Source organism: Setaria viridis, chromosome 5, assembly GCF_005286985.2.
Source record: "Setaria viridis chromosome 5, Setaria_viridis_v4.0, whole genome shotgun sequence".
NCBI lineage: Eukaryota > Viridiplantae > Streptophyta > Magnoliopsida > Poales > Poaceae > Setaria > Setaria viridis.
In genome coordinates, this window is record NC_048267.2 from 44,127,041 (window position 1) to 44,154,174 (window position 27,134).

Consider the following 27,134-nt stretch of genomic DNA (forward strand, 5'->3'; position numbering starts at 1 on the left):
CTGTAGGCCACATGATGGGCAAGTTGAAACATCTGGTTACGCAGGAGAAGAAGCTTCAATCCGTCTCAACGCATGTCCCGTTCCCGTCGATAGATTAGCTGCGATCGTGCAGCAATTGCAAATGCCCCCGGCAACTTGCGATGGGCGAATGGCTTCCTCCTCTTCGATGGCGGAGGGAATTTTGCCTCGAGCGCCGGATCATGCCCCCTGAATGCTTCGTGACAGCATCCGGCACGATCGCGCAAAGGAATTGTTCGGCTTGTTCCTTTTCTTCAGGTGGGGCCAAAAGGAGCCTTTTTCGGAGCCCCTCTGTCAGTGCCTTCTAGTAAAGAGCTTGTCAAGCGCGTTCAGTCATTCAGATTGGCTGGCTGGATTGCATTTCAGTTCACCGACTTCTTAATTTACCAGCATTTTGAAGCTTTACCCAAAAGAATACGAATTTCGCATTTTTTTAGCAAATACTTGCACTCGCAGAATTTGGAACAAATGCATGGTCTCAAAACAGAATGTGAAGGAGTGGCAAGCTAGCACAGCTCAGTTGCTGCAACCTGCAAATGGAAAAGGTCAGAAGCCGTTTTGGCCTAGCTCTGCTCCACCTCCACTTGTACTGTATACGGCTGTCATACGAAGGGAAGCGAATATCAACTGCTGAGACAGCATATTATCTTGGTACAGCATTTCGTATATTTCAATCTGTATTCTGCATAACCACATGAGTGAGAGAGAGAGATGTGCAAATTAATTTGTTTTTTTAAAAGAATTGGGAAACATATTGCATGGAACCGTTTTGATCGGATAATATTCTCTTCTCCATAGACCAGAGTCTTGTCGATCTGATATTCTAAAGAGCCTTGTCAGATCTCTCAAGTGCACTAACAATGGTGTCCGTGTAGCCACATCTCTCGATGCAGCGAGACAGCAACGACAGACTTATGCAGATACTAAACTACCACTGAATGAACTGACTGGTGAATCATATGCCGCTTATCTGCAGACAGAACGATAGTTACATTACATAGTTGGAGCTCATTGTTTGCAAGATTTCAGGCTGGAACACGAGAAGCAACAGAACTTCATAGCCCACAAAATTTCAACAGATCTGAACAACAGAAATAACATACTGAAACACACCACGGGCGACAACAGCATGCTCGCTCCATGTCCATTTCCAGTTCATGCGGCCATAGGGGGTTGTACATTAAAGCAAAAAACAAAGCTAGAACACAGACCAACGTTCTCCTATCCCTCTACGAGATGTCACCAACCAACAGATGCTCCCAGACCATTTGGTCAACCTCAAGAACGATGTTGTGCGCCACACCAGAGGTCATCTTCGAGTTGCGTGGAACTCATGCAGTCGCAATGACACTCCCCGCTTACAGTTGGACTTCCCTACCATACACCCAGCTGAAAGGCATCGTTCCAGCTTTCTTGGTTCTGCTCTGGGCCCTCTCGTCCAGCCTCCTGATCCTTGGAGCAAGGGTGCAAAGGTAGTCCTGCGCCTTGTTACCCTCACCGGACAGGCCACTAAGGTCTGCCACCTTCCACCTGTTGACAAGGAACTCAAGGATGTCGGCATAGTCCCTGGCGGTGTACACGCCAAGCCTCTGTGCGACCATGGAGAAGTGCTCAAACAGCTTGTCGTCCTCCCCGTCGAACATCAGGTGGGCAGGCATTGAGATCTTCTTCTTCATCATGTCAGCCAGAGCAACCACGGTACCATCAGGGTCCATCTCAAACAGCTTCTCAACAATCTTGGTGTATGCTGTTTCATGTCGCTTCTCATCCGAGGCGATGATGCCACAGATTTGTGCGAGCTTCAGGTCACCATAGTCCTTGGCATGGCGAGCAGTGTTCCCATGTGAGATGAAGGTCGCACGCTCTTGGAAGGAGGTGTAGATGAAGCCAAGATAAGGGTTGTTCTCAGTCCTAGGATCCTGAAAAGGGCAAAGTAAAGAGAGTATACATTAGTTATTTATAATCTGTAGCCAAGACAGACAAAAACTGAGCGAGAGAGAATTAACTAATGACATAGCTGAAAGCTGAACCACAACTTGACAATTTCACAACAGAAGTCGCTCAAAAAGCATGGCGCATGGTGAATAACTATCAAAAGAATTTCATGAAAGAATCAAACTCTCAACTAGCCAAAATAAACGCTTCAGAAGCATCAACAGCTGAATGAACATGCCAAGGTTCTATAAGACATGTTAAATAGGCAAGAAAAATTGGAAAAGAAGAAGAATATGTTACCATTCCAGAGCCAATAAGATACTGAATTGTCTTCTCAATTTGCCTCATATCCACCCTCCCAGTGAGGTACAGATATTTGTTTAGGAGATCACCATGCCGGTTCTCCTCAGCAGTCCATGCCCTTGTCCAAACTGCCCAGGCAGTGGGGCTTGCACCTGTCTCATCCCTGACACCATCAAGGGTGTTAAGCATAGTCTGGTATGTTGGAAGCGCCTCCTCAGTAATCATGTCCCCAACCAAACAAACAAGGTAATCATCAGGGATTTCCTTGGCCCGTTCTCTGAGTTCCTTAACTTCATCATGAAATCCTTCAGATGCTGGGTCAGGGAGGAAATCCTGTGGCTGCCAACACTTCTCGACTGGCTTAAGATGTGTCAAGAGGTTATCTCTAGCCCAGTCATCAAGAGACTTGAACATTTCAATCTTCTGAGGTGGCATTGAATGTGTAACCTGGACATGTACTTCCCTGGGAGGAGCAAATGGCTTCTTATTCTCAACCCTGGAACAGTTTTGTGGAAAAGGGTTTGATTAGTTACCAGTTACATGATGAATCCATCCTATTCCCGTACTATGAAACAAGTTTAGACTTCAGGATGTGGACACGGTCAAAACTGGTAGCAAATCTGGAACAAGTGAGCTTGTGGTTATAAAATCCAGCCAGATTACATGCACACTACAAATCACTAATGAAACGACCAAAAGAAACATCTAAGCCCCAGCAGACCCGTGGAGATGATCATCACTACTCTCCAATTTGTTTCCACTGAGCATATTTATATGCACTCAGAGATGCAGACCGCTTTGCTGGCTCATGTTAGCATGTATACGGTATGCTCATGCTAGTGTATGGTGAACCACATGGTTCATATATGGCATAAACAGCCATACTTGTTCTCCTTTGTATTGAATATAAAAGCACTGTGCAAGCAAGACTGGCCTTAAACTAATGAATGGAATGCACATGAAGAGTAAAAGTCATGACATAAAAACTGAAATCCAGTAGGAATTAAGCTGGCACTCTTTGCATTGGAACTGGTTGACTATAGTTCTCTAACCTTCCAGCCAAATCTATCACAAAAATCTACATGTGGCTCGAAGTAGTCTTGATTAAGTTAGAATTAGCAGTAAAACCCACTTCTATTTACAAACTTCACATAGCAATACCCCACCGATCATGGATTGTGAACCACCTCTTGATAAGAAAATAAATAAATTTGTCCTGGATAGAATCCTGGATGTGCTTCCATTTTCAAATTAATATGCCTATGATATGGCAGAAGCAGTTTGTTATATTCCACCGTAAGAGTGTATTTATTGACTTCATAAACCCCGTCATCCCAAGCAGATGAACAAAAAAGAGCTGTCATGAATCAGCTACCTAAGAGCCCAATGGTCACCGATCATGGATTGTGAACCACCTCTTGATAAGAAAATAAATAAATTTGTCCTGGATAGAATCCTGGATGTGCTTCCATTTTCAAATTAATATGCCTATGATATGGCAGAAGCAGTTTGTTATATTCCACCATAAGAGTGTATTTATTGACTTCATAAACCCCGTCATCCCAAGCAGATGAACAAAAAAGAGCTGTCATGAATCAGCTACCTAAGAGCCCAATGGTCCTGTGGGGCAAATCAAATTAAATTCCACCAAACTACGCCACCGAGAACTGTACGGGCTACCAAATCGACCAACCTCGACAACAAACACACATCTTCACCTCCGATGCAAAACTAAGAAAACCAAGGTGAGACACCCTCATGGCTCTTGGCACTCGAACGGCAAACTTCTATAGCCAGTACAACCACTCCACAGTGCAGTGCAATTAAACGGTGATATGGTACCCTGCCTCCAACAATTCTAGAATGCAATCATTAAGAGGTACACGGAGAGGACGAACTGCCAGGGTCCCCGGTCAAGTAGAAGGTCCCAGGAAAATTTAATGCCGAGGAGTAAACACGGCATCAAAAGAAATCTGAAAGGGACCGGCACAGCAGAAAGGGGCTCGCCTTCGCTTGCGGTCGACGGCAAGGCAACCGAACGCTCAGGAGCCGGGACGGCGCCGGTCCCCCGCCGCGCAAAGAAAACGACCTACCCATGCAGAATTTAATGGCGCGGCTGCGACCTTGGCGCCTGATCTACGAAGGCGTCCCCCATGTGAGGGCGTTGCCGCCACCGAGACCGGTGGAGCTCGGCGAGGGCAGGAGCGAATCTGACAAAGCCTGACACGGGCGCCAACCCGGAACGTCGGGAAGTAAAAGGTGAACAGAGAAATCGAATCTAATCCGACATTGCACGCGGAGGCGGCGGAAGACCTCGCGAGAACGACGGGGTAACCCCCGCGGATTACCAATCCAAGCACGAACGCGCCTAAATCGTTCGGCGCAGACACGTCGCCGCTGGACGGAGCAGCCGGTCCGTCCAATCCGAGGAACCAACCAATCCATCTATCAATGGGGGGAACACGAGCTCAGAGAGAGACGAAGGGGGGCCGGGCTTACTGGGTGGAGACGGTGGAGGCGACAGCGAGGACCTTGACGCTGCCGGCGCGGCGGCGGCGGCGGGTGGCGAGGGGCGGGGAGGTGCAGAGCGTGACGTCGTTGAGGCGGAGCGCCATCCTGGAGGCCATCGGGGGGAGCCGCTCGCTCAGTCCGCCGCCGCCAAGGAGCCGGGCGCTGCTGCTGGTGGTGCTCCTCGTAACCGAGATTGGGATGTGGGTGGTGGTGGTGGCAAGAGCGAGGGCGAAACAAACGGCGGTGCGAGAGATGGGCTGCCCCCCCGTGCGATCTCCACCTCAGGTTTGGGTTTCGCAGAGGGGAGGAGGGAGCCACCACCGCTGCGAGACTACTGGATGCCACTCGGCACGGGCCCATATTTATGTCTCTTTCTACCACTGGAATTACCGATTCGCCCCTCTGGTTTCACTTTCCAGTAGGAGGCCGCTCTAGGACTCGGTAGTCACCAAGTTGTTCTTTTCTTCACCGAGGGAGAGCCTAAACACTTGTTCGTAATTGCTTTGAGTGAGGATTAAGAAATGAATGGAAGCACGCGTCCTTGCTTCTTAAGAGACAAGCCAACGAGGCCTTAGGAGTATCGAAATCCTCTAGATCCTAGCAGATGTTCGCTCCTGCTTTCACGTTAAATAACATCTAGTCATCAACGATGGACACATATGCACATAACTACGTAGTTATTTTCTTTGGTGGCACACGGCGGTCTCTTGATAATATAGGCCCCCTCCAACATGATATGACTGGGGGAGGACGGGACTTACGGTACTTACGTAATTTTGTTTGGACCTATGTTGATTTTCATACCTAGATCCAGGCTGCAGGCTGTAGTCCGGATCCTAGATCCGCCACTGTAAATAAGTGATGTTTTAAGTTAGCTCAAGTTATCATAGGAATGACATCTCTTAGATATCTAGGAATAACTTGAGTAACTCTTGAAATGTACTTTGACTGATATCGTTAATGAAGTTGAATTTTCATGTCACGTGAGTGTGGAGGATTACACTGAATTTTCATGTCATGTTGGTTAGCTAACAAAAACATGACGATCTTTGAAATGATTGCACATGATTTTAGTCTTGCACTGGATATCTCCGCTAAGCGCATTTATGGTAGCTGAAAAACGTGCGGTCGTTGTGCAGTCCTTGCTGGAAAAATCGCCGTCCCTAGGCTCTAGCACCGTGGAAAAAAAAACGTTTGGAGAACGGAGAAAAACGTGACGAGGTGGGTGGGATTAATGGATTATCTCCAAGACTCCAACGAGTGCTAGATAAGATCGCCTTTGACGATATCTGAAAAGCAAGTGTGCTGCCTTTAGTTTAACAAAAAGCTCACTCCTACTTTTTTTCGTTCTAAATTGTACAAATTATAATTTGGAATAATTTATAATTTGAAACGAGACCCTTCTCGTGGGGTAAAGTCGCGAGGGCACCACCGGAATTCCCCGCTCGAGAAGAATCCCCTGCTACTGGAAAGTCGCACACGCCGGGCCCGTCCAAGATTTCGTTTTACCGGCGTGCACCGTGCGAGAACGAAACCGCCGTTACCACGGCCCACGGAACGGGCACGGCTCGCTTCCCCGGTTTCGTCCGTTCGCGCTGACGCACGGGGACGTCGTCGAGACGGGGCGCGCGGTAGTGGACGAGTAGGTGGCGGGCGGCGGGCAGCGCCGCGCGATTTGAGGGTGCTTGCGAGATAGACTTTAACCCTATCACATCGGATGTTCGGATATTAATTAGGAGGACTAATATGAGTTAATTACAAAACTAATAGTAGAACTTCTAGGCTAAATCACGAGACGAATCTATTGAGCCTAATTAATTTATCATTAGCGAATGGTTACTGTAGCACCACATTGTCAAATTATGGACTAATTAGGTTTAATAGATTCATCTTGCAATTTAGCCTAGAGATTGTGTAATTAATTTTGTAATTAGTCTAGATTTAATACTTCTAATTAGTGTCAAACATTCGATATGACGGGAGCTAAATTTAGCCCCCTCCTCCCAAACACCCTAGGCTGAAGGCTCTCCGGGCGTCGTCTCGCTGCGGGCTGCGGCGCAGTCACGTCACGTCTCGCCGCGGGGCACGCAGCCCCATGCCACGCGCGGGGCAATCGGCGGCGGCGCGGGTGCCAGCCAGAGCCGAGCCACCGCGGACGGACACGAGGCACCCCGGTGATGACAGGTGTGCGGTGGCGCTGCCTCTGCGGGCAGCCCAGCCGCGCGGGGCAATCCTGCGTGTGCGTTGGATTTGCCAGCCGCGCGGGTGCTCGGCGCGGACGCCGCAGCAGCAAGAGGCCAAAAGGGGCGCGGGGCCAGAAGCAGTAGATGCCAGCCAGCCCCTGGCCGTGAAAACAAACGTTTGTTGCCCGCGGAGGGCGGTCGGAGCCGAGCGGGTGCCGTCCGTCGATGAAACCGAGGCTGGAGGCGACGGATCGGAGAGGGAGAAACCCAGAGGGAAAGGGAATGATGCGGATCCCGTCCACGCCACGCCGGCGCAGGCAGGCGCACCCAGATCGCGACGCGCGTGCGTGTGTGTGCATGTAGGACACGCTGCTCCGGCTCCGACTGATGAGCACCAACTTCCTGCATTGACTAGTTCTGTTGCACTGCTGCCATGTCCTGAATGGCTGAACCGTACGCTGCCGGTGGCCGGCGAATTGGGTGAAGTTAGTACTTGTAATGGGGAATGAAGGCTCTCTGAATTCCAACCTACCTTTTGCAACTCAAGAGGAAATCATTTGTGATGGAATGGTGGACCGACGTAGCAGGAGTGATTTCGATCGAACAGGTACAAACTGCGGAGGCAGGTGTCGTGTCACAAATAGAAAGAAAGTTACTTTAAAAAAACAAACAGAAAGAAATTCAGAATTGCGCTGCCATCTGAGGAACCGACGGCCCAAAGCTTTCGGACCGAGCCACAGACAACCCGAAGACGGCCCAAATGACTCCTCGCCTTTTTTTTTAAGAAAAAACTGCAAGTGAATCTTAAGCTGTGCTCACGAATGCACCATCGTTTTGTATTTTTATCAGATGCAACCAGGGGCGGATCCATAACGGGGCTGCGCCCCGGGCTGAGCTGTTGAATCACACCTAAAATAGTCTAATTTTGTCTCCTAAACCTCATTTTATTAGGCTAAACAGCACATAGGTTAAAGGGACTCCATGATCTCGCCCCGGGCTGCAGCCCGGGTCCTGGATCCGCCCCTGGATGCAACCATGGAGAAGAACTTCTCAGGTACTCAACTATACATGTGAAAGCCGTTCAAAAAAAAATTATACATGTGAAAGAGTAAGGTATCATCCATACGTACATTTGGCAGCTGCAGGGGAGCATGCAAAATGGTGTAGGCTCCCAGGCAAGTCCTAAACTTTATTCGAATGCAAACAATATATACCACAAGTCTTGCGCTACGCAGACCAAGAATATCTAAAAACTCTCCAGACAAACCAACAGATCAGACGACTACAGTGTACAGTTCGGTGCGAGGCCGTGCACCGGGGCTGACCACCAGGATCAAGTCTACTGTACAATACAGTGCGGTGCATCAAGAAGACGGTGTCGGGCTCGGGGAGGCGCTTCTGGTGGCGGCATAGAAGATCTCGGTGTAGCCCACCACGCCGACAAGGACGCCGTCCTCCTCCGACTCCGCGTCCGTCACCCAGACGTGCGTGGCCCGGTGGGACAGCATCTGCGCCATGACCGCGGCGAGGGTGCTCGTGCTCTTGCACGTCAGCGGCGTGCTCCTGCCCCGGTGGAACGAGCTCCGCGTCCGCCATGCCGACATCTGGTTCGCTTGGAAACCGATGCTCCTGCTGCTGAACTTCTTCGCCCTGGGCGAGCGCCCGGGGCTGATCTCTTCCACCGGTGATGATGGGCTGATGGGAGGCTCCGGGAGGACAGAGATAGGCGTTGACCCGTTCTCGTCGGCGCCAATGACGAACTGCCCGGCTGACAGGTTTGCCAGAGCCCATGCTGCTGAAACATAGTCACATTTCCACAGTTTGTAAGTAGAGATGTCTCCTAGTATCTTACGGGTTCCATCTGGAGTCGTCTCCACTACGGCAACGGCGCATGGGTCTTGAGGGATCTTCTGAATTGCTTCCATGGCGGGCGCAGATGCTTCTACGTAACTGTAGTGTGGGTTGATGGCTCCAAGGGAAGATATCTGAGTCAATGGGATGGGCGCGAGAGCACCGAGGCATCCAATTAGAAACCGGAGAACATCTTCCCTTGAGAGGCAGCAAAACTTGTCTGCAGAAGCAGAACCAGTAGACGAGGACAACTGCCTGCTGCTGCTCGCTGCGCTTGGAGATGTTGATTCCATATTCTTCAGCCATTTGCCATTATAAAGTACTGAAAACCTCTTGGTAATGCCTTTCCAGCTCCCACTCTTGCGAACAAGGAAGCGCTTCACTCCGTGCCTCATGAGCTCCAGCGCGTCAATCAACCTTCGAAAGCAAAAGAAACTTATTTGAGTAACAGGCAGTAGAACACAGTACATTTCGAAAGGATCTACTTTCTTGAAAGTTAAAAAAATACTATGCAGGGAAATATGATATAGATAGACTCTTTTTCTGAAACGGATAAAACATCACCGGAAATGCAGGTTCAGGTTGCGGAAAGATTCAGAAGTTCTTTCCTTTTTTTGCAATCGAACTATTTGGTGTTTTGGTTACCTGTCAGCATACGAGCTGTTGTCATTTCTGGATATTTCCGAATCACTCTGACACATGATTGGACTGCATTGCATTTGCCATGCACTCATGCGTTCATGTATTTAACGTTATTGTATTTACTCATGTATCTACCTTCCTGTTTCTGGCATTACATTGTGCAATGGAATCATGTCCCCACTTTGTTCCTCTTCAGGCAAATAAAATCAGAAAGACAAGTGATGTGCCACGTGAAACCCCATCCGGATTGTGTGAGTTTGGAAGAACATGCCAAACAACTGGAGTTGTCCACATCATATTACAATACGAAACTGCTGTTTTCTGTTTCATGAAGAAAACTTGCACAGTTCAGCACCGGATCGTTGGGGTCCGTCATTATACTGAAATTGTAGCTACTGACACTAAATATCTTGGTGTTTACCTAACAACTGAACTACAATCAACAGATAAGAGAAGTATTTGTGAGGCTGACAATTAAGGGTTTTTTTTCCTGATATTGTGCCATTCAGTTGCCAGTTTGTTCTTAAGATATAAGTTCAGAAGTCAATAAAAATTCAAGCCATGCCATCTCAATTTACCAGCGCATGCAGTAGGATACACGTAGCACAAACCTGACCTATTTATAGTGTTTGACAGTTTGAGTAATCTATTTTCATGATGGACTAAATAATCTTTTTAGTGAACAAACACTTCTACATTACACACATAGCTGTAATTAAGGTAGCTGATTGCCTTTCATGGATGACTTTGCTTTGCCTATCAAAGGAAAAGCCTAAGGCTTCTGTGACGACTGATCCAATCTACATGGCCACCAAGGCACCTATACAAACCAAAATTGAAAACCTAAAAGAGACCTCTACATTCATATTAAATCTTAAGATCAACCCTAAAATCAAGGATCAAATTTAAAGCAAAATGAAAGTCATATTCAACTGTCTGTCTAAGAGATGATGAATGGTTCTTTAGTGCTGCCTCAAAAGCAACCTGATCTGTTATGTGATGTGGACTACATTGATATACTAGCAAACATGACGTAACAGACTTCATCCGACCCTCAGAAACCATGACAAAAAGAGGAAGGTAGGCAGCTGCGGTAGTCAATTAGCATCTGCATTCAGCTAGAGCAACCTGGCAACCCGATCTCAGGAGTAATTTAACCACAAACCCATGTGATCTGTAAAAAATCAGATGGGCCTTTTGCCCGCATCTTCCTCCAAAGCTGAAGCTACTATACTAGTAAGATTAAGATAAGACAAAGATGAACCACAGATCACACTAAAAAAAGGCTAAAGCAGGAGCAGTGAAAAGCAGAGATTGATCCACAGAGCAGGAGCCGCAGTAAATAAACTAGAACACTTACGGGCACCACCTACTACGTGAGATTGCATCCTATGCCTATAGATAGAGCAGCATAAAACCAAAACATGGGAAGAGTCCATTCCGCTCACGGATCAGTGAGAACACATGGAATCGCGCACACGTATTGATCAGTTCAACACTCCACCGCGTATGATTAGAGATCGGGCATCATAAGCATACCATTGCTAACGAATCAGTCGACGCACGCGTTCGAAGCCGAATTTTGTGGATAGATAAGCGCTCGAGGACAGAAGCTAGAAGAGATCGCGCATCGACAAACCACGGATCAAGCAGAGACCTCACCTGGTACCCGGATCGATCTCCCTGAGCAACCCGGGGTTGGGCTGCACGACCTCGCCGACGACCGCTCGCATGGCCCTGTCCCCGACCCCCGCGGTGGCGACGAACGCGGCGATGTCGAGAGCGGAGATCATCCCGATGAACCTGACCCCGGAGGGCGGGTCCTCAGGCGCGGCCCGCGGGCGCCAGACGGGCACGGCGCCCTCGGGGCTGGAGGCGATGGCGCGCGCGGCGTCCTCGAGCGTGTCGGTGTCGTGGAGCTCGGAGACCTCCGGCTTGCCGCAGGTGAGGTCGCCGACGACGTGGTGGAAGAAGACGGCGGCCATGGGGGCGCGCGCAGGTGCCGGCGTGGGGCGCTATAAGAGCGAGTGGAGGAGGAGCAGGTGGAGCAGGAGGCTGGAGGGGCCGAGGCTGGGGCTGGGGCCGCCTCCTGCAGCGGCGAGGAGGGAGGCAGATGAGGGGGAGGAGGGGCGGTCACCGGCGGCGCGGGTGCGGAGATCGCCGGCCATGTCGGAGGGAGGGAAAGCCCATTAAAAGCCGGGGTCAGGAGGAATTGCAGGCGGCGGAGTCCGACGAGCGCTGCGCTCTGGTGGACGACGAACGATGGGAGGGAGCGAGACGAGCCGAGAGAAACACGGCCGAGCGCTTCGCGGAGGTGGGGGTGGCCGCGCAGGGGAAGAGAAGAGATTAGAAGAGGCTGACAAAGTGTGCGGGTGGGCAGCTAATGCGGGGTGCTTAAGCTTAAGCCTGGCTCATCGAGCAGTTTCTCGAGCGATTTTTTAAGAAGCCGTGCCAAAGGATCAACCTCAAAATGGGTCACAAGCGGAAGCCGGGCAGAAGCCTTGAAAATCCTGCTCTCTGCGTTTCTCTACCGGGGAGGAGCAAAAATAGTGGCTCATGCCGGCTCCTTCTCGTCCCAACAGGTTGTTTTCCATCTTTGTCCCCGAAGGAGGAGCAATGGACGGTGCCGGTGCAAGACGGACGACGATGGTGCGAAGTCCGGCTTGGGGGCAAGCGTGGCCGGTGCAGCACGCTCGCCGTAGCTGCTGCACACGGCGACGACGCGGCGGCAACCATGGGGCCAGGCGCGGTCGGGGCAGCCAGCGGCATGGCTGAGCGGCGCACCCGCATGGGGCTACGGTCGGGGCAGCTGGCGGCTCACAGGCACAGTTGAGCGGCGCGTTCGCGTGGGGGCGCGACGTGGGGGCATGGCTGCTGCCTAGGTCTGGGCGCCTGCTGAGAAGAGAGGGGAGGCACCTGAATAGGGAGAGGGAGAGGCCGACCGGATAAGGAAGAGAGGAGGGGAAAAGAAAAAAAGGGGATGTCGATGTTTTATACCCGGTTACCTATCGAGGGGTATCCCGAGGTAGTAGATTGGTTAGTGAAGGATCGTCAGACCTGAAACTTTAAGGTAAAAGCGAGGACACAAGATACAGATTTATACAAGTTCGAGCTGCCAGAGTAGCGTAATACTCTACATTCTGTTTAGGGTGTTGTATATTGCGCCCTGTGCTTGGATGTTGTTTGGTGTTGAGGATTTGGTCCTCTGTTGTGGTTCTATAAGGTCTTCGTCTCTGTTTGTCTACCGATCTAGTTACCCCTGCCTTCCTTTATATACTTCAGGAGTGGAATTACTAGTCGATTACAAGGAGAAGTCCTAGTAGGATTAGTAGGATTACAGGATATAAGTCCTAGTAGAATTACAGGGAATTCTAGTAGGAGTCCATCTTCTTCCTTCCTTGCGAGTACTGGGGATCTATTCCCGACAAGCCTCCGAGCGCTTCATAGTCGAATGCAGCAGCCTTCGAGTACTTTTCAGATCCTCGCCGAGTAGTTTAGGTGCTCTTCGAGTACTTTGTCTGGTTGAATCTTCAAAATTCCTCAAAGCTGCATGAGGCTATGGTGTGCTCAAACTCTTGATCGTCTTGATTTTGTAATTTTCATCTTTGGAATGTAATACGAAGGGTGGCGGAAGTCGCACTCCATATGAAGTAGCCCCCCAGCCTTAGATTGAATCAAAGAATCAGACCGAGGGTCTATAAAATCTTGAATCTTGTTCTTTCATCTTGAAAAAATCAACTGCTGTATGTAAGCCCCTGAGCCTTGGAATGATTAAATAATCAATCCGAGAGTCTTTAGTCTTCACGCCAGTCATCTTTTGAGCGGCGTCTAAACCCGAGCTTATACGCCAGGTGAGCCGTGGAAGCCACGTTTAGTAGTTATTTGGCACTTAGCCTCCGAACTTGGAAGCTAGTTTAGCCATTTGAGATATTCCGAGTAGTAATTGCCGCTTAGCCCTCGAGCTTGGGAGCTAGCGGAGCTATTGTTGGTATGCTGAGCGTCCTGAAGAGTCGTCGCCGAAGCTTGACCTGCAAGAAGAGATGCATACGTTATATAGTATATTTGTAGAATTTGGAACTACTGAAATTTATTCAGTGATGAATATAATGTTGTATGTCATGCTCTTATTTTGACCATATTTCTCTCGAGTAGTTAGCCTATTACGTTTAGACTCTCAGTCCCTATTTAGCCATTGCCACTGTGTGTGAGATCTTTGTCTCGTGTACGCGTACTGACATTGCTGCTATGGAAATCTTTGTCTCGCGTCCTAACATTTAGGCATGACAGAAGATCCGAGGTTTTCACGAATTAAGGCATGTTCTGCTCGAGGATATTAGTGACCACTAAGAGAAGACAGTGAAAATAAGTAGTCGGCATTGCGACAAAAAGACTGCGCAATTGCGCGTAAAGTAGTCATTGAGACTCTTCTGCTTTTTTGGCGAGGAGAGCGCTTGTTGCTGTGCATATGATTTGTGTCTCCTTAGGGTGTAGCCGCTGCAAGCCTCCAGCACTCAGTGCACCAAACCCGTGACCGTAGCCTCCGAAATTTGATATACCAAGCCTGTTGGCAAAGCTTCCGGAAATCAGTGCACAAAACCTGTGGCTATAGCCTCTATAATTCGGTGTACCAAGTCCATGGCTGTTGGTTCACATGCCTAGGAATAATTGGCAAAGTGTAGCTCTGGAGGGTATTTTTCCATCGAGAGGCGTACACAAAAAAGTACTCGGCGTGCTGCCCTGCATAGCTGGAAAAATTATATTAAATAATTAAAAAAGTGACTTAGCTTGATTCATGGATGATTGTCGATGAAGTCGTGTCGATTGTTGATAAAGCCAACTAGTTGGAGTCGATTCCGACTAATTGTTGATCACGTGGAACCCGCCCTCGACTAGTTTTCTAATCGAGACGAGTAGTCGAAGTAGACTGTCCTCGACTAGTTTTCTAGTCAAGATGAGTAGTTGAAGTTGTCGTTGGTGACTTGATGCGGCCGGACGTCAGGGTAGCAAAAGTAGTTGATTGCATCGTCGAAGAGTTTTTGGTGTTGCCACGCAAGCTAAAGTCCTTCTGGTAGCTTTTTTGGCGTGTGCATAGCTAAATACACCATTGATTTCCAGCGCCATAGGGAACAACGACATCTGTTTCTTTATTTTGATGCTTGGCGTGCTTTTTCGACTCCGATCAACAAAGTTGGTCTCCGCTTCGGACTCGACTAAGGAAATCGATTCCCTGTAGGATTCTGTCTTGACACCGTCCAATTCTATTCCATCTCGATCTTGATGCTTGGAGACAATCAGCGGTAGGTGAATTACTCCACTCCACGCTCCTTTTCAAATTGGAACTCGGCGACTTGCTTCTCATCGAATAGATTGATTTTGAAGATGAGATCCTTCAAGCTCGCCCGATGATATCGATGATCACCCCTACCTAGCGCGCCAGATGTCGGTGTTTTATACCCGACAGCCTATCGAGGGGTATCACGAGGTAGTGGATTGGTTGGTGAGGAACTGCCAGATCTGGAACTTGAAGGTAAAAGTGAGGATACAAGACATGGATTTATATAGGTTCGGGCCGCCAGAGTAGTGTAATACCCTACGTCATGTTTGGGGTGTTGTATATTGCACCCTACGCTTAGGTGTTGTTTGGTGTTGAGGATTTGATCCTCTATTGTGGTTCTATGAGGTCTTCATCTCTGTTGGTTTACCGATCTAGATACCCCTGCCCTCCTTTATATACTCCAGGGGGTGGGATTATTACATAGTATGAGTCCTGATAGGATTACAGGGGAATACTAGTAGGAGTCCGTTTTCTTTTTTCCTTGCGGGTACGGGGATCTATACTCGACAGGGGAGAAGGAAAGAGAAATAAGAAAGGAAAGAAAAGAAAAGTGTAATGAAGAGAAAAAGAAAAAGAAAAGAGGAAGAAGAAACAAGAAAGATAAGGGTACAATGGATATTTCACATCTTCTTTCCAATCTAAAAGTTAGGAGAAGCTATTTTAGCAAATATTTTTCTAACAACACAAACCAGAATCAGAAAAGGCTGCTTTATCAAAGCAGTCAGAGTCAAAGCTATTTTCGCACGAGCTGAGAACCGTGCCAAACAGGACTTTTGGCTATTTTCGCACGGGCTGAGAACCGTGCCAAACGGGGCCTAAATTGGCTCCGCGCTTTAAGATTCGAGCCACTGGCGTTTCCTTCTTTCCTTTTCTTTTTTGCGATCCAGGGAGGGATGGAGTGGGTGTTGATTTGTTTTAACGGCTTGACGATGATTTGTTAGAAATTCATCACATCAAGGCTCTAGAGCTTTCGCTTTTCTTCCTTCGCGAGGTTACTGTACGTTTGTACAACTAACTCCAATCATTTCCTTTCCATCTTGTCGTCTTGTTATTTCTGTATGCCCGCCCCGCGGCCCCCCCCCCCCCCCCCCCCCCCCCCGCTCTCGTTGTGCACATAAAGTACACTATCGCCATGTCCATGTCATAAAGTACAAAAACTGCCTTTCTTGATGGATAAATAGTTTCGTAAAAAATTACCATCCAATTCATCTCTATTCTCTCTTCCTTTTCTCTCCCTACTATCTGGTTATCTCCCTTCTCTTTTTACTTGGTTCACGCATATGCAGTTTCTTTCTTTCTTTCATGAAAAATCATTTTCATCTTGTCTCCAACTCCTCCGAGGATGTCTAAAAATGCCTTTTCTTCTTCGGGATCTATTAATGCTTCTGAGGACGTCTAAAAATGCTTCGGAAGCCAAGAATTATAATAATTGAATACAATACAGACAATCAAGTCAAACGTATCATCGCAACTCGCATAGGGATTGATAAATACTCCATCTGTTGCAAATTATAAATCGTTTTGAGTTTGCTGGATCGATATATTTTACTTGCATCTAGGCATAGTATATATTTAGGCGCATAGCAAAACTTATGAGTCTAGAAAAATCAAAATGATTCATAATTTAGGACGGAGGGAGTAATTAATTTTAAGGCTATATCTGAGCGTTACCGTCAAATGTTGTTTTCATCAGCATTGGTGCAAAATGCATGTTACTATTGCCCTCCTAGCGTTCTTATCCACCGGTTAATGTTATGTACACAATATACTTTTTAAAGTTAGTGCTCCACCATATATATAGCGAAGTATATATTTTTACTATATGATAATGAAATATATTTCAGTATATGGTAATGAAATATATTTTTATAGTGCATTTATTTAATGGTATAATATCTTTTGTTATAAATGCAGTTAAAGTTAGATAAACTTGATTTAGAGTAAAATTAAAATAAATTATAATTTGAAATGGAGGAGTATAAGCTGCTTTAGTGCATCAAACCTATGTGCGAACGTGGACTTGAATTTATTTGCCAAAACCTATCGTTTTCGATGGTTCACTGTCTCTCCGTTGGCCTGTCGAATGGCTCGATGTACGTCAGAGGCTCAGAGCCGATAATAGTCGCCGGCAACTCATTCAGGAACACCAGTTCGGTCTGCGGCAACGATGGCGTAGCTAGTTTCGTACGGATAATTCCTTATACTAGGAAGAAGATCGCTCGATCCGGGAAAAGGTATTGTACTTGCAGGATGACTCGCAAGTGAAGAAGAAGTCTTCCATACTTCCCCGTCTATCGCTCAGCTACATAAAATAAAGCATGATCCAAGGAAATTGGCAACAAATCCTTCAATCGTGGATGCATAGTGCATGCCGTCAGCCAATCATGCATGATGATCGGGGCAGTTTGGTGCGAGATCCGCCCCGCGGCGCGCCGAAAGGACGCTTTTTTTCCGATCCGGCGGTGCTGACTTGTCACGGATCGATCCGCCGACGTGGGGCCGACCGTACCAGAACTCCGGCAACCAGCGTGGCGTTCTTTCGTCGGAAAGAAACAGAGCTACGGACGGACCTACGGTGTTTTGTCCTGTCATGCCACCTGACCCGACCTCAATGCATGGCCCGGAGGCAAGGCATCGGTGGGCACGACGGTCGGACGGTGATAGCCGGCGGACGGATTGTGCTCCGGCGGTGATCGCCGTCAATCGGATCCGGACGTGTGCCTGGAGAATCCGGCGGCGGCGGGCGGGTGGAATCTAGAAGCCGGCGGAAGCAGTGGCCGTGGACGCGCCACGGCGATCCCGCCTGGGTCCGGTCCGATCCCCGGAACGAACGGTGGCCACACACACCACCAACAGCCGACGTGCCCGGGCACGTTGAGTGAGACGCGCCGCAGCAGCCACGCACGCGGGCTGGATGCCGAGCCGCTCGCCCGCGCTCCTCGGCCGGCAAGAGGAGGTGGATCCGTGGAAGCAGCGCCGGGCGGGCGCGGGCGCGGCGGGTGCGTGGTCACCACTCACCAGACACCAGCAGGCCTCCGGGTCCAGTACCGCACTGGTTGGTCAGTGGGTTGGCGCGGAAAACGGGCCGCTATTTTGATTTGCCCACTGGGGGAAAACGGGCTATATTGTGGGCTGGTTCCCACTAGGTCGGAGGCATACCCGTGGAGGCCTGTGGGCCTCATTCTTCTATCCATGCCGGCCTCAGTCGTACTAGGCTTGAGTGAGGATACTCAAGTCTAGTACGAGTTTTTTTTTTGAAGGGTCCCACAAAAAAAAACTCGTAACTGAGGAGGATACAGCTTCTGCAGTGGTTATTATGCTGCTAACACTTTGATTGAGATATCACCACCTGATCACGACCAGTTGGCAACATGAAAATTGGAAGCAAACTTGCAGATGACCGTCCTGAGTCTTGACCAATCGAGCACTGCATCAACCCTGATCCAAGAGTTCAGTCAGCCACTGTGTCAAACCGAGCACTCGAGATCTTTTTCGCTCAAGGTCCCTCTCAGCCTCTTCCCTGACACGCAGGTTGTTACTCGCCATCATGTCACCCATGAGCCAATCACAAGACGATTGGCCTTTGAATCCTACTACGAGACATGGCCATGTACACGATGCGTCTGCAGTCTACACCCTGACGTGCGCGGAAGGAGAACATGTAGACGAGGGGGGGTCGTTTTCCATCATCCAGACGCACCTGCCCCGTCGTATCATCCGACCTAAATTATGCCATGCAAGTGGGTGGTGGCATGCGGCATGGCACCCTCTTGCTCGTGCTCCCTTCCCTTCCTAACCCTTCGCTATACAGACGCAGGCAGGATGCTAGCTGCCTCTGCCCGCGTGTGTCCATGCCCGTCTGCCGATCGATGAATCCATCGCTCTGTTCACGTCAGTCCATCGACTTCTTTTTCGTTGCCGAGGACTTGACATCATTCATGTCGCTGGGTGCTTCTTCGACGTGTCCTCTATGATTTCTGTCTCGACGACAACACGGCCGCTTATCTGGTTGATCATCCCCTGCTTGTGCGGCGACGACGATTTTGAGGTGATTCTGCATGATGGTATTGGGATTGATCCTGGTATTTTCTGGACTCAATAATGGAGACACTCCATCTTAGACGTGTCGTTTATTAATTCTAGAGAGTTTAATTTGATTCAGTTAATGTTCTTTATTGGAAAACGGTGTAGTCTCTGTCAGCATGAGAGCGAGTTTATATCGCTCTCCTTTTTTATCTAAAGAAAAAGAATTCGTGTATTTTTGTCTCAAGAGAAAAAGTGAAGGTGTCAGGCATATATAATTGTGACAGCATGCCCTTTCCATGTCACCTAGTAGAATTTTCTCCTCCATGTTGGTTCCTCTATTTTGTCCTTCACATTCTGAGCGTGGAGATGGAGACAAAAGGCGCTCCATCAGCAGCCAGCATTATTGTATTCTGTCACCGCCCAGTGGAGATTGCCGGGCCTCTAACACCTTACACCTAAGAGGATATCATTGGCTACTCTCTTCTGAATCTTTTGGCAGTTTGGCACTAAACACTGGTGAACACATCGACAGGTCTATGATTGAGGCAGGTTTCCAGTGTGCTCACCACTGTTAGCACCACATGTCAACAGGATAATTTCGTGTCTTTTGTTTTTTTAAAAAAAATCGAGATAGGAAAGCTCCTCGAATTGGATACTAGCTAGGAAACTTTAGCAGTGTCACATCGAATGTTTGGATGCTAATTAGAAGGATTAAACATGAGCTAATTATAAAACTAATTGCAGAACCCTTGGACTAATTCGCGAGACGAATCTATTAAGCCTAATTAATCCATCATTAGCAAATGGTTACTGTAGCACCACATTATCAAATTATGGACTAATTAGACTTAATAGATCTGTCTCGTGAATTAGACTCCATCTGTGCAATTAGTTTTATAATTAACTTATGTTTAATACTTATAATTAGTATCAAATATCCAATGTGACAGGTGATCAAACATCTCTACCTGTCGTACAGGTAGTCCTTATCGACAACCTTAACTGTGGCGCCGTATCGTTTAGGACAATCAGTTGACATTGCAGTTGCAGGCAAAAGACCATTCAATTTTTCTACCGTGTTTAACGCTCAGAAAGAAACCTGAAAGATAAAAGCTCACGTTTCTTGTGGCCTGTTGGTAACTCTGAACTTTGAACAAACACAACGAAAGTCTATGTTCCTTTGATGTGTGAAAAGTTAATGAAATTAAGGATGCAACAGGACCCAAATACAAGTGATCATCCCACCTCTACATCGACCAGCGTCTCACATGAAGAGAAGAGGCACGACACGAGCGAGAGCGATGTCTGAAGCTTGAATTGATCAGGGAAGTGAAAATATCGATGCTGCTCTCTGCTAAAAAACTGCAGGAACCCGTGGCCCATGCCCAAAGATCACGCACATCTCGCCAACAAGTCTCGCTCTCCACGCCCAACGTCGTGGGTGGACGTCGCGCTTGGGCGAATCGGCGTGGTTCCAAAATGTCACGGTCTATCCCCCGCCCTGTCGCCATTCCGCTCAATAGGACAGAGGGAGGACCCCGCTGAAACCTGACAAAGAAATTTGTAAACTTCGCTTTCATGGTGTATCACCTGAATGAACTGCTCCCCTATTTTTCTCGAATTTATCTGCTAGCAGCTCGTTTGTAATTTGTTGAAAGGGCGGTCTTTATGTCACATGCATATCTACCACGGATTTGTAAAAGGTTTTGCTATAACCAAGGATTTGACACCTTGGTCCGGTTGTCAACACTCACGAGCTAAAGTTACTTTGGACATCAACACGGTCTTGGAAATACTATAGTTGGGTCACCAATTCATCCAATTTTATGTTCGCAAATGTAGTAACATGACAATCAAACAAAAAATAGCCCTTGTGAGTCGGATTAGATACGGTTCGTTGTGTCCGGGATGAAAATGGCGGCCGAGGGACAAGAAACAAGATATTGGAGAAGGAATTCCACGTCTTTGCATAAAGTTCTTTTTTTTTCTTTCGTAGAAATGTGTGCTTTGACCAGGTCTCAAGAATTTTCATGTTGATTGTTGGATGATCGTTTTATTTGATTTTTTGCCATGTTATAGGTGTTCTATGGATATTGTTGATGTTTTGTTTATTTTTAGAGGAAATATTGTTGAGGGTGTGCTTCTATATTTTATTTCGTGAAAAAAAAGAGCACAGTCGAAAAATACTCTATCCAACTCCCAAGGTCCATGTAACAAAGTCTAATCTTATTCCCTCATGTACTATAGAAAAAAAAAGAAATATTGTGAGCTATGGAGTACTACCATTAATTATTTCATGAATTAGGACGCCACGCTTGGCAGTTTCAGAATTGAGCCTCCCCAGGTCTTTCCCACGCCCGTATCTCAAAAAGGAGAGGCATGGCCGCCCCGGCGTCGCCGCACTGCTCCCACTCCCAGTAAAGAAGCCTACTCCCCTTCCCCTCCCCTCGCCTTCTCGCCTTCGTCTTCTTCCCCGCACGAGCATCCGCCTCTTCACCTTTTCCTCCCCCACGTTGATCCTCCTCTCGCCCCCTTTCTCGATTCTTTCTCCGTAGGATCTTTCGCTAGGAGTAGCCTGCCTCGTGTGCGCGCTTGAACGGACATGCTTATTGTTGCGGCTTGAAAGGGGAGAAAAGCGGGGATGGGTTCTTGCGCTTCGGTTCAAAACAAGGATCCAGGCTTCCCCAAGAAGCAGTTTCTTGCGTCGCCCACCAAGGCGAAGGCCGCCAACGGCAAGGGCGGCGGCGGCGGCGTTGCTCCGCTTGGCGATGGCTTTGGTGATCTCAAGTCCAAGGCCGAGGGGGAGCAGCAGCGGGTAGGTTTTGACCCCAAGAGCCCGGATTCTGGTACGCGTGATGAATCTTTGCTTTCTTTGGTTGTTTTCTGAAGCGAGGTCCCGATCTTTATCTTTTCAGTCAGTTATTACTATAGTTTAGAGAGGATCTTTGGAAGTAAAGAAGCAGATGGGCAGTCAGTTCTTTATATGAAAAGGGACTTTTTGGGTTCGTTTATTGATTTATTGGGCTCTGGAAGATTTGATAGCCAAGTGTAGTGTTATCGCTGCATTAATCTCTTCTGGAGATCAGTTAGCTTCGTATTTTTGCATGGGCTGACGATCTTGAACGGAAAAGGATATTTGTTGATATACTGACTGATTTTGGTTTCTTTTAATGGAGAAGGAGTTTTAGCTGTGACAATTTGTTCTTGAAAATTTAAAGCTTTCTAAATGACGTTGCTCTCTTCTATCCAACGTAGATTACTCTATTGACTGAAGGCTTTTTACAGCCTGATTATTTCTGTTGTTTCGTTAGGATGGAGGAGTTTTTTTTTGTGCGTGTAAAATTGCTGACTAAATCCTAAATTGAAATGGCACACGGCTTTGTTGAGCGAATCAAGATCTTGCCAATAACCCTTTGAATAGCTTAGTTGCAATGGGCTGTGCTTCAATGTTTCTTTTCCCAAAAATCAATTGCTAGCTCTTGATGATTCTGAATTTCGCTTAGTTGAAATTGTTATCTTCACTGGTACACACTCATATACCAAGCTGGTTGAATTTATCTCTCCGCTTAGCTGAAAGTACAATAACATGAATACAGGGACTCTTTTAATCAAGAGTGCAACTTATGGAATTTAATTTGCAGGCAGCAAGGATGAAGTGTTCTTCGAGTCTCGAGCTTGGTTAGATTCGGACTGTGAGGATGACTTTTACAGTGTGAATGGAGGTAATCAAACAGTTGACATGTTTAATTGGTAACTGCCTAAAGAAGCTTCAATGTAGTTTTAGATAGGCATAGACATAGTTTTCTTCTATACTTGTGTTGTGTGCAATTGTCCTGGCCCATCATACTGTGATTACTTTTGCACCAGTGCTTTAGTTTATCTTACCATTCCCTTTTTTAGGTTGTCCTATTATTATATCAGTAGCATGTGCATGTGGATTGTTCCACTTGTTGCGCACAAATTGCATGTGCTGTGATAGGTTCTTGATGATGCAACCTTTAATTGTCTCTAGAATCTAAGGGGCCTAATTTATACTTTGATTGGCTATCGAAACAAAAAGGCGATGCCTTTGATTTTGTCTTTGGGCACTATCATGTTTCTTAGCATCTAACAGTTATGGACATGGACCCCCACCTTAAGTTTCATAACCTATCCCATGTGGTCCTTACCAAATCACTCTAGCAATATCCTGGAAACATAACACATTCATTCATGGGCTTTGACGTTGTAAGGAGAGTTCTGATGCATAAGTTCAATAGTTGAACAAGTAGATATCCCTATCAGCCCATGTGATGTGATTTGCTTCAGTTGCTGCATAATCTAAGTTGTGCTTTTCTTATGCAGATTTCACTCCATCTCGTGGCAGCACACCGAACTACCAACCTAGAACGCAAACAGTGATGACCAACATCTTTCAACCGGACAATTCAGACAAGTCCAAATCACCAGAACCTTCTCCAACTGGCAGGAGGAAACTAGCCGAGCTCCTGCAGGAGGCGATGCAAAATGGCCCTGAAGAAAGAACCGATGTCAGCAAGAATGAGAAGCAGCAGTTGCAATCTGTCGCTGCAGACGGGAAGCCGGTGTCTGAATCCACATCCAGCTCCGCTTGCAGCACGGAACCAACGCCTACCGTGGTCGCCAAGAGCCGGAAGGAGAAGGCATGGTACTCCGGGCGCTGTTGCCTGCCGAGCTTTGTTCATAGCCTGACCTTAGATGAGAGTGAGAGGGGGCAGAAGATGAGCTCTAGGCCATGTGCTATTTGACAGTGGTGCTCCAGTGCCCTCCTGCCCTGAGCTGTATTTAGCACGATATATTGCCCGATCTGGACCCTGAAGCTACTGTAAAGAAGTGGGGGAGTATTAAGAGTACTATATCCTTGTAGGAATCAAGTGGATAATAGCTACCCGTTAAATTGATGTGCACTGCATGTTGATCAACTGCAAGAGTAGAACATCTACCCTATGCATATCTTCTCGAATCTTCATGGATATATATATATATATATATATATATATATATATATATATATATATATATATATATATATATATATATATATTTTCAGATGTCAACTGCCAGCATAGCTAGGGCATGTCAGCATGTGACATGTGGGATACCATGCCTTTCAATAGTTCATATAACGTGATTGAATTGTGATGCCCTATTGGCACTTGCATGATTGACGCCAAACAAATGTATTGCTCTATCCTGTATCAAGTGTACCTTTTTGTTTGCCCCTCGGATATCTGCAATGGTCATGGCATAAATTGAGAACTTTATCTTTCAAAAAAATGGTCCTGGTGTCATGGATCAAGCCGGGTGCGTGTTTTGCAGCACACTGATGGAGCTTGTGACAAGGACAGGCTATCTGCTCAGAATGTGGAAGATTACACCTCTGCGTTCGTCATTCCTGTTCTTTCCTAACCACCAAACAATGATTCAGGGATAATCGTCAAAGCATTCATGGATGACTAAACGACCCGCAAATCCTGTTGTCCTGACATGCAAGTCTGAATGGACCTGCAGATATTATACACATCATGGACGCAGAACAGCAAATTCCAACACAGAAGTGAGCAGCAGCCATGAGCCCATAAGATCAAACATGACAAGGCAGACAACTCATGCGACGAACGAATGCCAGGCAATATTATAGCATCCACGGGTATCACAACACAATGACAAAGTGGAATCTATTCACGTTGGACCCCACTGAAGATGACCCAATCAGGTTTCACATGATGCACATTCATATTATCATTTATATCAAGATATTTCAGTTTTCTAATCCTGAAAGCAAGCATCAGTTGAGCAATGACAACACAATGCAGCATTACACGCTGAGGTTCCTTTAACAATACAATATTCAAGGATTACAACTCCGTGTCTTGGTACACCTGAAAATCGCACCAACTGCCTGTCTGACCAAGGAGCATGTGGACAGCATCATGAAGATCGCCCTGGTTCGTTTTCATGCTCACACTATTGCCACATGCACTGTTTTTTCTGCACCTTTGGTCCCAACAAGATCAACCTCCCAATATTCGTACAATGGTACATGTTGCTCTAACCGTCACGATAAATGACTACCGAAGTGAGGTAGACATGAGGAAGGACCGGATACGTTGCAGCAGTTCTGCCTTCACTGAATCAGGCACTGATGCTGTTTCACATGTGAAATAAATTGAGAGCGCTGTAAGAGGGGCCACAGCAAAGAGAAACATTTTTTCTCGACCAGGAAAGTACAAGTGTAAAACTGCCCAACAATGGGCATTTTTAAGGGCAAAAAGAAAGAGGATGAGAAACTTTCAAGCATTACGAATTGTCCATTTGTTTTGTTCCAAGTCTAGTCATAGTACGCAAAGAAAGATGAAGGCATATGAAGAAACACTCCAAATTGTATTTTTGAAATCTAGTGAAATCAGTGAACATAATTCCAGGCACAAAAGATCACTTACCTCTTCCTTTTGGAGTAATAACATGAATAAGATCATCCACTGTCACATTATTTCTTCCTTTCTTCCTTGCATAGGCCCTACACACAAGCACATAAAGGAGATGTAAAAAAACAAAGAATGATGAGCACAAGGAAAGATATATATTCACCAGTTAAAACCACACCTATTCCCAACCTATGGAATGTGTAATATAGCACTCATTTCAGATGCTCTAATGTGGCAGCTTGGGGTTTTGAAGACTTCAGAGTTAGACTAATTTGATTAGCATAGAATTTGGACAAAGTTAGTAAAAGAACCCACTTTCAGCTGGAACCTGTCAGCAAAAGATTTTAACATGCAATAACTGTACACGTAAAAGAGTATGTGCTAAGTGGGTTCTCAGAACCTCTAATACTTGCGACAGGTTCATCTGAAAAGAAACTTTTTGCAGGAAACATAACGAACAAAGAAACAAATTGCACATGCTGCATGGATTGTTATAACTGCAGTAGCCATCTACTAAAATAATATTTATTTACCAGAAAAGTTTGAAAAATTAACAGTAAAATGTTTCCATGGAAACCAACTTGTGTGCGCATCAGATTTTACAAAATAACCAAATTTATCAGGGAGTAACAGAACCCCTGCAAGTTATTTTCACGAGGAAACTACTTGCTTCTGCTTCAGAATTTAGCTGTACTTTTGACAAGATAGAACTAAGGGTTTTGACAGATTAACGTGTACCTTTCATGCATTTTCAGTTATAATTCATCAAAGTCAGTTGAATTGAAACAATAATTGGTAAGTTGGACACAAACATCATGCTTTCTCAAAAAGTCCAAAAGTTTGCTATGCTTAAATGCACAGATCAGAACCCTAGGAATATGAAGAATTTGCTCACCACCGATTGAATACAAGCATATGAATGCGATTTATTACTATGAACCATTAAACATAATTTGTCAATAACAAACATACACCCAGCACGAATGATATTTGAGTTTAATGCGTGAGAAGCCAAACCTGCATAGCGCCTTCATCTCATCCCTCCAGCCGCACTCGACGAGCCGCTCACGGAGGAGCTCCATTAACTTCTCCTTCTCCCCACTCTCTACCAACTTCACAAACCAAAACCCACCTCATTGTTACCACACCCAAGGAACAACAGCTAAGATAGAAACAAAACTAATAGCTTCCTCTTCGTTTCAACTACCCCAGAACCTCCTCTTCCCTTTCAACCAAACCCTAACCAAATCTTACTGAGACTAGCCACTTGGACCACTCGCCAGAAGCTAAAACTCCAGCTCGTGACCATCAAGGCCTCTAGTTTCGAGGCAAATAAATAAGAAAGCCAGCGGTCCACGATTTTCCTGCTCGATTTCAGCAAAGGAGATGGGGAACAGTACCTTGATGTTGATGACTTCTTCGAGGGAGGGCTCCTTGTCCCGATCCTGCTCCGCGCTCGGCGTCGGCGGCCGATTAATCGACGCCCTCCTGCAAGAAACCATCGCCCCGCCGCATCACAGTCAGAAAATTTTCTCAGGAGAAAAAGGACGGGAGCAGAAAATTTTCGAGTAACCATTGGCAGAGCAGTTTGCAGATCAATCTAGATTGCGCATACGAACAGCGGACGATTGTATTGAGCCGCTTACATGCTTCAAGTCGGGTTGATGCGCCCTCCTCTTGCTTCCTCGCTGCTGCTTTGTTTCTTCGTCGTCGTCGTCGTCTTCCTCGGGTTTGTGGTGGTGGAGTTCGTCCCGTCCCCTCATTATGTTTAGGCCTTTTGGGAGTTGGACGAGTGGTTGCTGGGCCGTATCCGCGAAAGAATAACCAGACCTGGGCCCCCACTGAAGGCTAAGCCCACTGAAAAATATCTGTGTTCCGGATAAT

General features: G+C 47.0%; 4 protein-coding genes across 4 annotated transcripts; 1 reads left to right on the forward strand and 3 right to left on the reverse strand.

Annotated features, from left to right (window-relative positions):
• Positions 1 to 1,049: 1,049 nt before the first annotated feature.
• Positions 1,050 to 5,096, reverse strand: LOC117854782 (stearoyl-[acyl-carrier-protein] 9-desaturase 2, chloroplastic). Its single transcript, XM_034737034.2, has 3 exons — positions 4,756 to 5,096; positions 2,254 to 2,752; positions 1,050 to 1,937 (listed from the first exon to the last, which is right to left on the reverse strand). The coding sequence occupies exons 1-3, from the start codon at positions 4,881 to 4,883 to the stop codon at positions 1,377 to 1,379; spliced, it is 1,188 nt and encodes a 395-aa protein (XP_034592925.1). The 5' UTR covers positions 4,884 to 5,096; the 3' UTR covers positions 1,050 to 1,376.
• Positions 5,097 to 8,114: 3,018 nt separating this feature from the next.
• On the reverse strand, positions 8,115 to 11,843 carry LOC117854781 (CBS domain-containing protein CBSX6). The gene is made up of 2 exons (XM_034737033.2): positions 11,106 to 11,843; positions 8,115 to 9,218 (listed from the first exon to the last, which is right to left on the reverse strand). The coding sequence occupies exons 1-2, from the start codon at positions 11,426 to 11,428 to the stop codon at positions 8,315 to 8,317; spliced, it is 1,227 nt and encodes a 408-aa protein (XP_034592924.1). The 5' UTR covers positions 11,429 to 11,843; the 3' UTR covers positions 8,115 to 8,314.
• A 9,302-nt stretch (positions 11,844 to 21,145) lies between these two features.
• On the forward strand, positions 21,146 to 23,744 carry LOC117857139 (uncharacterized protein At3g27210). Its single transcript, XM_034739642.2, has 3 exons — positions 21,146 to 21,650; positions 22,446 to 22,526; positions 23,149 to 23,744. Exons 1-3 carry the CDS (start codon positions 21,446 to 21,448, stop codon positions 23,568 to 23,570), a joined length of 708 nt encoding a protein of 235 aa, XP_034595533.1. The 5' UTR covers positions 21,146 to 21,445; the 3' UTR covers positions 23,571 to 23,744.
• A 782-nt stretch (positions 23,745 to 24,526) lies between these two features.
• Positions 24,527 to 27,055, reverse strand: LOC117857140 (transcription and mRNA export factor ENY2). Its single transcript, XM_034739643.2, has 5 exons — positions 26,897 to 27,055; positions 26,651 to 26,738; positions 26,268 to 26,362; positions 25,266 to 25,342; positions 24,527 to 24,970 (listed from the first exon to the last, which is right to left on the reverse strand). Coding segments are annotated over exons 1-5 (339 nt in total). The 5' UTR covers positions 26,899 to 27,055; the 3' UTR covers positions 24,527 to 24,893.
• Between the last annotated feature and the right edge of the window lie 79 nt (positions 27,056 to 27,134).